This window comes from Condylostylus longicornis, unplaced genomic scaffold, assembly GCF_029603195.1.
Source record: "Condylostylus longicornis isolate FDR11 unplaced genomic scaffold, ASM2960319v2 ptg000030l, whole genome shotgun sequence".
In the NCBI taxonomy this organism is placed as follows: domain Eukaryota; kingdom Metazoa; phylum Arthropoda; class Insecta; order Diptera; family Dolichopodidae; genus Condylostylus; species Condylostylus longicornis.
In genome coordinates this window covers 8,770,605-8,781,736 of record NW_026577999.1, presented here as the reverse complement: position 1 = coordinate 8,781,736, position 11,132 = coordinate 8,770,605, and the positions used below count along the sequence as shown (strand labels likewise).

Genomic DNA, 11,132 nt, shown 5'->3' with positions numbered 1-11,132 from the left:
AAAATTTTCCATAAAATTTCAAATTTAACTAATCAACTATAAAGGGTTAGTATAAGTGCGTAGCACGTAGGGCACGTATATGTAACGAAATACATATAAAGTACCGGAATTTAACAAACCTGTCTGGTAGTCTAACATTTATTGTAATTTTTTTCAATTTGACATTGTCGAAACAAAAAAAAAAAAAACAGAGAAAAAATGTATGTGTTGTCAAAATCAAAAATTCTAATACGTTACGTTGGTGCTTGACTAATTTAGGTTACTTGATTTAAAATGTAGGGGTATGAGAACATTTTGATGCAAGCGCTGCATGCCTATTTAGGCTGATCCTAAAAAAGCAAAATTTTTTTAGTTCGGAAAAAGATATACTATATTATTCTTCTAATATATATTTCGGGATCAAGCTAATTTTCTTCTAGATTAAATTTTCTTCCAAAAATAAAGTGTCTTTTTCGGATTAAAATTTTGTTAAATTTTTCAGGGAAATTATAAATTTGAAAAATTATCAATTCATTTTGTAAAAATTTTTATTATGACAATTATTCAAATAAATACCGCAATTAAGGCACAATTCAGCTACAATTAAAAAGTCATTTTATATCATTTAACATTTATATCTCATACTAGACAAGGATAAACAATTTATTCACTTTTATTAATTTCTCATTTTGATTTTTTTTTGTTATTTTTAGAAAACATTTTTTTTTAAGAATTATTTACTAAAGTGCTAACTCTCCGGAAATGTAATAGTATATAGTGTTTCCATATTCAAATTAAGAGTTGAATTATACATGCCGTTTTTTTTTTATTACAATACTCGTATTTCACTTCTATACTGACTCACCTGTAGAAAAAAAAGTAATTCAGTTTTGTTGTTGTTGTTTCTATTATTTCATATACACTTGTGTACATACATATATTCTTATTATTTTGTTGTTAAGTTATGGTTATTTAGGTGCTTGTTAAATTAAAAAAAGAGAAAAATGAAAACATAAATTACGTATACAAAAAAATGTTTAATAAAAAAACAAAAAAAAAATTGAAAAGTAAAAGAGAAAAAATACAAAAATAAAACAAGAGAAAAATTGTAATTCAGAATTACAATTACACTTGCTATTTTTTTTTTTAAATTTATATATGGTAAAAGAAGTGAGTGAAATCTGTTAAAAATGTTATCCTTTTCGTAATTAAGGATATGGTGTTTTGTTAACACTTAACGCTCTTGTAAACAATTTGTTTTATTTCCTAAATAGCATACACGAAAAAAAAAAACAAAGTATTTGAGCGAATACGCAAATAGATGCCTTCATCATTTATAGTACATTTAAATTTACAAATAAGAATATAAATATTATTTTAAAATATGTAGGTATATATATGAGTTTGTGTGTATTATAAAAGTAAAAAGGTGATGAGGGAATGATATAAAATTCAAAATGAGAGATCCATATATAAGTACATATATGTATGTACATATGCACATCAATGATGTGGGTAAATCGATGGTGAAACGAAAAAATATGTAAGTAAGACGTTTTGCAAATTTGCTGAAACCAGTTAATTAGAATAATCCTATATAATTTAATTTTTGCCACCGGGGACCGAGCCACTCTCAAATCGATCCTTAGGATCTTTTGTGCTTTCCGTCCCCATATACATCAGCCCTATATCCATAGTCCCCTGACAAATATATATTAGCAACCACATCAATAGGGTCGTCCCGGGGGTTACTAAGCCGCCCTTCCCCCACCGGGGCATTCCAGTAACAGGCGAACAGCCGCCTCGCATTCACACAATAAGTGCTCTATCGATTCGTCCTCTTGGAGACAGTGTTCAGCGAGAACACACACCAATAACCAATTTTTGCACGTGTATTCATTATAAAGTATCTAACAGTGTGATAATTTCTAATATCTACTGATATATACTTAGATTATTTGTGTGATCATCAATAAGTATATCAGTTTTTGTAATACAAATACACTAAGAAAACATTGAGCTCTTTTTTGCTCATTCGACTTTGCATTTAATCTATTTTAACTACCAAAGAAGACCTACACAAAGAGGGCAATACAAAATTAGAATTTATGTAAAAATGAAAAATAACTATTTTGAAAAATTTCTTATTTATACCATATTTTTGCACTTCACCATCGATATATACAAATGCACGACATATAATATGAGTTTGTGAGGTTTAAAAGTATAGAGAAAAAAAAATGAGCACTTCATTTCTTTAATTTATTTTATTTTTTTAATTTTAAAAATATTTATTTTTATTTTCTAGACCAGAATAATATATAAATGTACAAATGTATTAAAAAATAAATATTAAAATATAATCACTTTTTACATGATGGTTATTTTTAACCATTGATCTACAAAACATTTAATATTTTTTAATTTTGAATTGCTTTCAGAATCTTTTGTGAATTTCATTAAATTCTTGATATATGAGTTTAATTTTTTTTCGGTTATATTGTTGTACATAATATTATTGAAATGCCCTAGGATAGCCTAATGCTATCTGTTATAATTTCACAAAGAAAATTTTTTTGCAGTTTACAGCTTTAAACAAGATAATTTATACATTTAAGTCATAATGAACGGAGAAATTTTTTAATTCAATTGTGAGTTTTTATACATTAAATATATAATTTTGGAAAAAATATATAAAATTTTCTATACACAATATTTCAATATATTACGAGTATTATCGTAACATAAATTTAACATTATTATTCATCTGATTTTATAATGCAGAAATCTCGTATTGTCCGGATAATTTCATGGTATGTATACAAGACGATTGCAGACAAAATGTTCAAGTTTCATTTTAATTTCATTTGAAATCTCGTAAAGTTTGTTCGGATACGACTTTATATACATAATATATAATCTTTTTTTTTTCAAAGCAAGAATAATTTTAATTGTTGGAATTAAAACTTATATTCTTGGATAAGAAAAATAAAAATACTGTAAAGCAAATAACTAGTTAACTAACTAGTAAATTTTGTGTTATACTTTAAACCATGGATGTCAAGACTTTTGAAACTATGGGCCAATTTCCAATATTCTGTATGACAAAAGGGCCACAAAATAAAACAATTAATTCAATTTTTAAGGTGTGTAAACGTTTATTTATTTTTTATTAGAAGTACTGGGAGCTGAGTGACACTGCTTCTGTTGAACAAGTCTTAAAATATTGGGTTGCATATTTGTAGTAGCCAATCGTAGAATTGGCAAAATCAAAACAGTTTAAACCATAATAATATTTTAACAATTCGTTTTAGAGGGCCGCACCAAAATAAGAAAATGGCCGCATGCGGCCCACGTGCCGCACTTTTGACATCCATGCTTTAAACCCAAACTGAGCGATAATTCATTTTAATTTGAAATGGACTTTGATCACATTCAAAATAAACCAATCATTTAAATCTGACAGTCAAGCTGAGCTGAAATTTTTTTTTAAAATAATTTTGGTTTGAACTCAGATTTCGAAGACAAGATGCATAATTTATCAAAAAATATGAAAGAAAATTCTTGATATTCATCGAATTACATAGATGCTTTAAAATATGCATGGTGTTTAATATAATACTCGTATGGAATTGCAAGCCTCAACATGGAATTGTAAGAGCTTGTTACAAAAATCGGAACATTATTTTTTTAAAATTTCTAAAAGATTTATTAAAAATTTAATACAAATACTATTTTTCAATTTATACATAACAATTTTCATCTTGAGTGGTCAGTTTTAAAATATGCACATTAACAATTATTGATAAAAAAATTTTTGACTCCGAAATTTACAAATGAAGTAACTTCTACTATATATGATATATACATACGTATGTAAACGTTATACATATAAGTATATACATATGTAAAAAGTGTATATAAACTATGTGCTTTATATACCGCAATAGACTCAAATTTTTTTTTCAAAAAATTTCATATAGACTCAAGTGTCAAAAACACTCAGTCCTGCCTACCTTTCCTTTTTTGTGTTTTTTTTTTTTTTTTTTGAGTTTTTTTTATACAGTATGTTAAGAATCCCTCTTAGATCCGGCATATACGAACATAATGTACATTTGCATTCAAACATTGTACAACAAGGAGGAAAAGAAAAATATACTTACATACATGTAAACATAGACAAATATATATGTATGTAAGTATATGAACTATGTATGCTCTTTTTCCTATAAAGTTTTTCTTTTAGAAAATTTGCTATTCTTTGTTTTCTTCTTTTTTCTTTTACATTAAAAATATTTTAGAATGAACGCACGATTACACATGAAAAATAGTAATAAACAAAAATGTCAAAGCCACAAAATGAATAAGAAAATGTGAAGAAATATATAGGTATACATATGGCTATGATGTGCATCCACAAGTATAAGAATAATTTTGTAAAATGTTGTAATATTAAAAATTAGGAACAAGCTGTTAAGAATACAATTTAATATAATATAGAATTACTTAAATAAAAAAAACCAAAAATGTTATTGTCGTTTTCGGATCTTCGAATTTTCGTCACTATAGATTAAGGGAACTTATTTTAATTAAAACCAGTTTTAATACACACCTTAAGAAAATGATGAGATATCATCAAAAATAGTTAAGAATTATAACGTCACCTACACATTATATACAATTTATTCCAATGATATTCCGAATTCTAACGTTCCTTTTAGCATTACGAGTAGCATCAAAGTGATTTCTATGCACTGTTCATACCGAACATCGGTTATAATAATGCAGATTTTTATGGCACAAATAAAGTAATGTGATTTTTGTTCTCTTTTAAAAAAGGAACAAATTAATAAAATTATTGTTTTTCTAATAAAAATTTCACTTAAAGACTTGTATGAAGGCTACAAATGTACAAAAATGAAGAGTACAAAATTAGAATTCCACCCCGTAAGAAAATAATTATTAATATGGATTCAGCTTGAATCTAGATTCCAGATTCGACCTTACACACATAAAAATTAAAAATTTGATAAATTTCGGAAATTTTTTTATGCATTTGTAAATGCCTTGCTTCATTTTATTTCTATTTAAAAAAGCACGTACCATTATTGAAAAATGATTTCATTCACTGAATCCTTGTAAATTTGGTTGTGAAAGTTAAGTTTTTTCTATAAGGAGACAACATTTATTAAAATTACAATGAATGGGCTTATTATTTTTTAAAAAATTGATAATTTTTTTTTTAGAATATAAAAGCTTGTACTGCCTACTTTTGTAAAAATAAAGAGAAAAGCAAAACTAAGACAGTGTATAAAAGCATAAACGGTACATAAATAAAAAGCAAATAAAAATCTTTTTTAATTTTTTAATTAAAAATTTATTTTCCTACATACAAATGTGATAATTCTTTAATGTTCTAAATTTTTTTTCTTTTTTCTATTAAAAAATCCAAAAAATGAATAAAAAAATATTGAATTGGTCTTTTTTTTTTTTTTGCAAATTACTTTCGAAAAATAATAATTTCTCAATTTTATTTTTATTCTTTTTCAAAAATTCCAAAAAGTCTGAGATTTTCCTTTTGATATTCCGTCTTTATTGTTTCCAAATTTTTGCTTATTTTTTTAAACGGAATGTAAATTTTTTTTTCGAATGTCGCCAACACACTTTAACATTGAAAATAATTTATGAAAAAAAAAAAACAAAGAAAAAAAATTTCAGCATTGAAGCATGAAGAGAAAATTTTACTTTTTTAAAAGGAAAAATTTTTTAGAGAAAAATTTTTTTTTTATTCAGTAACAAATAAAACGAAGAAAAATTATTTATATCCTTATTTTTTTCATATTTTATACCTACTCTAGATATATGTATGTATAAACGTGTATAGTGTTCATAATATCCTTTTAATGAATATTCACGTAGATTAGCAAAACGTATAATAGGAACTGACAGCATAAATGCTTGAAATTCTTTTCCTCTTTTAAACTATTTTCCTATATACGAGCTGATGTGCATATATGTACATATGTATGTACATATGCCAAACATATTATAAAAGTGCCTCTAATACTACTTACTTACTTACTTGAATGCTTTCCACATCACATGTTATGTACATATATTGGGAATTCAATAAAAACTTTTATAATAATAATATGTACATACTCGTATTATATACATATTGTGTCCCCATCATAATAATCATAAAAAATATTATGAAAATAATGTGTGTGCAAAGTTAAAATTTTTCAATCGTTTTTATTATAAAACAATTAAAAGCTGTAAATTATTTTGACATCAATAGGCTATTATACTGCCTTAGAAAGAATGTTTTAGTTCTGAATAGTAGTTATGAAAATACAAAGTGAATGAACAAAGAAATACAAAGTTTTATTAAATTTATAGAATTAAAAAACAGGGCATTTCTGGAAATGAATATTCAAACAACATCAACACCCTGAATTTTTGTAGATAATAATAAATTAGTTAAATATAATTCAGAAATTATATTTAACATGATTAAGTAAATTTAACTATAATATTTCTGTCTTAGATAGATTGAACAAAAGCTGTGGTACTTTGCATTCTGGAACTAAATGATAGTTTAAATTTATACTGTTTAATTATAAAATATGAGTCAAGAAACAAAATTTACTTTCATAAGGAAGAATTATATTCATGATCCATAAATGAATACATTTATAAATAATTCTATTTTATTGAATTATGCTTGAAAATGATATTGGTTAAGAAAAAACTAATATAAATAAAAGAAATATTTCAGTTCTTATTAATTCCAATTTTCCAGGATTCAACTGTATTTAATTTTTGAAGCAAGCAAAAATACCATTCCTTACTCACCTTTCCTTTTTATTTTAAAATTATATAGGTACATAAGTATAGTTAATACAGTATATTATATATTATGTATATATTTGCATATTTTACTTGCTGCAAATAAAATATATAATTATTTACAATAATAAATATGTAGTTTTCAATTGTGTAGTTCAGGTTATATGTAATAATTCATATTTCACTCTAATATATAACTTTCATTATAATTTACATTATTTTAATAACCCTATTATTTATTACTAATTTATTACCAAAATATACAACAAGGTTATTAAAGAATTGTAAAATATTTTCATTTGTTTGGAATTTAAAAGTTTTTGAATTTTAAAAATTTTTGGATTTTAAAAATTTGTTATTAATTTTTACATAACCACAGTTTACATGAATAACTAGAAAGATAAAAATATGCAAATACTTATGGATTTACATATATTTTATTTAAAATTTATTAGATTTTATAGCGTCATTGATAACTTTATATTAAACGTTATTAAACTTAATATATAACCTTTTGCTATAGAATGCATATTAAGAATTTTGATTGTTATAAATATATGGGGAAAGTAGTTATACATAATAATTATTTCTGCTTCCGAAAATATTAAAGCGTAATATAAGTTTTGTAATCAACATCATTAGTGATCGAGCCATCGATAACTTTAATAGCATTACATTAATAGTTCTTACATCGGAACAACAATTACATTAATTGTTGTTCCAAAAAAGTGGACCCGTTTTTAAATAATTTCCTTGGTTTTCTGAAAACTTTTAAGTGCATCCTATTTGTTTTTAGAAGGAACCAAAGAAGAATAACTAGATTTTAATATTTTTCTAAGTTATTTTTATTGCTTTATTACAGTTCATTTACATTCGGCAATAATTTCAATTAAATATTACATATTATATACATAAATATTTTAAACATAAATTTTACTTAATAAAATATACAAAATTTTGAAATTCTAAAATACCTTTTTTGATCAAATAAATTGTAATTTTACAACTATAATTCAATATTAGTTTATTTAATTTTGGTAGGAACATAAAAAACCAGGCTTTAGATCTCAAAAACAAATTATAATATAATATGTATTTTAAATAATTTTTTTCCAATACCAAACATTATTTTATTGTTCTTTTAATTTTTCACCTTGAAAATATTTTTCTTTCCTAAATTTTAATATAATTTTATAACAAACAACTTTACTAAAAATTAATTCTCAAATAAACACTTAAATAATGAGTTAAAACTTTCACATGATTTCTTTAATGAGGTATACGTTTTCATTTTTTTTAAATTGATTTAACTTTCTCCATTTTGCTCATTTGACACACTGAAACATATAACTTTGGAAAATATTGAATAGCAAAGTATATTCCAGTTAAATAAATGGCTATGATAACAGTTAAAAATAAATCAAAAACTGCTGGTTTTATTCTAAAATTAAATAAGAAAAAAAATGAAATTTTAGATGCCATAAATGAATTTGTATATATTTATATTTAATATTACCTATAAAAATTTAAAACAGCTTCTTGACCATCATATAGCATAAAATCTGGCTCTCGTGTATCAGGTTTTTCATAAATTATTTTGACATTCTTTAGATATTTCTCAAAACCGTTCTTAAGATCATTATTATGTAAAATTGATTTTACTTGTAACCATGGCTTTATCAAATCTTTATCGATATTCTTTAAATTATAAATTTTAAAATTTATGTTAAATGTATATATTTATGTAATTCTTAAATGAAAACTTACAACTACACCTGAAAATATTTCTCCATTTTCTTCTATTTTATAAACATATTTTGCAAGAGCTTCTGCTAATATTTTAACGTTTTGTTCAGCATTTCGAAGAACAACATCATTATTATATTTAAAGCTTGTAACTTTTGAAATATCTTTATGAGAATTTAAACTAGATAATGTAAATGCTGGCAATCGCTTCATACTGAAACGTTCATGTTCCCAGGCCAACTGATTATCAGCCAAATTAATTTTTTTATGTACACCTTCTGCGGTAACATTGTCGTATGTTATACACGATTGCTTTAAATGTTTAAAGAAATTGCTCACTGGCGTGTTGTCCTTAGGCGGTTTTGACACATGCATGTATATAGCATTAGTTTTCGTTGAAAGCGGTTGATTTATCGTATCCAAACATAGCACGAAATCAATATTCTAAAATTTTAGAGGTCATTAAAATTTCTGGTATTATATAAAACTAAAAAGCCTATCATAATAGATATTGAAACAAAAGGTACAAGAGATTTTAAAAATTGATCTGATCTAGAAATGCATGATATGTATAAAAATATTATTGCATATCACCTATAAGGGTGATAGCTTTTAGTTCCTTTTTTTTTAAATAATATTTATATTACCTGAGTTTGTGTATTTTCATCTAACCATTTTTTGGTTCCTTGGAAGTTTAACAGAGCTCCGGATTCTGAGATCAAAAACATAAGACGATATTTTGGAGCTGCCGTAACACTGTTATGTAATTTACTAAATAAATCTGCTAAAGATAATACAATTGCTACATCACTATTTTCTGGGTATTCCTAAAAATAATAATTCTTATTTTTTATATACTTATATACATGGATATGAACTTTTTACATTATACAATCCAAAAGTCTTTAAATGAGCTACTACAACAATTATTGGCAATTTATTAGAATTCTCTTGATCTCCTCCAACTTTTATACTAATAAGAGGAGCTAACTCGCCTTGTATAATTGGAATTTTCGAATGTTTATCAGCAGAATGACTTGCACCTGTAAAATATTTTCACTTTTATATAATCTAATGTAAAACAATTGAATGATATGCAATCCAACCTGTCACTGTTATTTGATATCCATTAGCTGATATTGAATTTATAATCTCTGCAAGGGCAGATTCCCTAACATTTTGACCTTTGGAGTTCTTCAAATTGGTAGAAGTAATGTCATCTATAAGTCTATCCAGCTCTTCGTTATATTTTGAAAAATATATGGGTATAGTAGAGGCTTGAGAAATCATGGCATCTTCAAGAAGGAATAAATGCTAAAAGAATATATAATTAAAATATGAGTACAATCCTTTGAAGTCGTTTGTTATTATACCTCTTTTTCTTCTTCATTTAAGTTTTCTATATTTTTTGGTAAAAGAATTACCAAACCTCCGGCTTTTGCTCGAATTTCCCGAAACTTTTCAATTGATAAATCTTTGAACCTTGTTACTACGCAGTGCCTTGATGTTGACCATGTATATAATGATTTAGCTTCCAAATTCAATGCAGATGATCGGCAGCCTGAGAAAAATACATATTTAGAATTCATTCTCATTTTGAAAAAAAAAACACGAGAAGAATCATAATTTAAATGGATTTTATGAAAATTTTTTATTTCTAGCACAAATTTGTTCTAATATTTAATATTGCATTTGCTAACTCCCTTTGACCAAAGAACTATCTACACATATACATACACATATATCTAATATGTATGTACCTTAGATTTCCCTAGTTAAAACTAGGTCAAATATAACCTCCAAATTTTAAATCTAATTAAATATATTTAGATATGTATATCAAAGTAAAGCTATTATTTTTACCATATGAAACACCATTAACATCAAATTGAGACATCCTGTGTACTGAAAAATCTGTTGCTAATACAGGATCTGAGCTACACAATATTAAAATTGGTAGAGTAATTAGTAAGTAGTAAGGGATTCCGAAACGGAAAATGTCAGCAAAATTGTCCGCTTCTTCAAACATATTTTGCTTTATGTTAAATAAACTAGAACTATTTTATAATAAAATTAATTTAGCGAATCTCTTTTAACTTTGAAAAGACTTTAATCTTTATAAACTTTTCTGGATATTTTATGTATAAAATTAAACTCTTTTTAATCCTTCTTGCATTAACTTTTTGGTCCACATGATAAACTTCAAAAAAAAAAAAGAGAAATGTCAAAACTAGTTGTCAAATCAGACGACAAAATAAAATTAACAAAATAGCAAAAATGCTCTTCTTGGAACAGTTGACTTAAGGTGAGTTTATGGTTCGTTGCTATTGAGTTAAAAATATTATCAAGAAAAAAGGCGACTGACAGCTACAAATTTTTTTCTAATTACACGCAATAAAATATAAATCGGATTTAAAACAGCATTCCAAAATGAATTGAATAAAAACGACTTAAATTTGGTGTCAATTGGTATGTTTTAGCAACCAGCAGATTAAAATATAGAATTAAAAGTAATTTTGATGTGCTACTCTAAAGTTGCATATTTATTTCATACA

General features: G+C 25.0%; 1 protein-coding gene across 1 annotated transcript; it reads right to left on the bottom strand.

Annotated features, from left to right (window-relative positions):
- Nucleotides 1-7,745: 7,745 nt before the first annotated feature.
- On the bottom strand, nt 7,746-10,764 carry LOC129608172 (BOS complex subunit ncln). The gene is made up of 8 exons (XM_055519524.1): nt 10,441-10,764; nt 9,951-10,138; nt 9,684-9,891; nt 9,463-9,620; nt 9,225-9,404; nt 8,599-9,021; nt 8,348-8,529; nt 7,746-8,272 (listed from the first exon to the last, which is right to left on the bottom strand). The coding sequence occupies exons 1-8, from the start codon at nt 10,604-10,606 to the stop codon at nt 8,128-8,130; spliced, it is 1,650 nt and encodes a 549-aa protein (XP_055375499.1). The 5' UTR covers nt 10,607-10,764; the 3' UTR covers nt 7,746-8,127.
- Between the last annotated feature and the right edge of the window lie 368 nt (nt 10,765-11,132).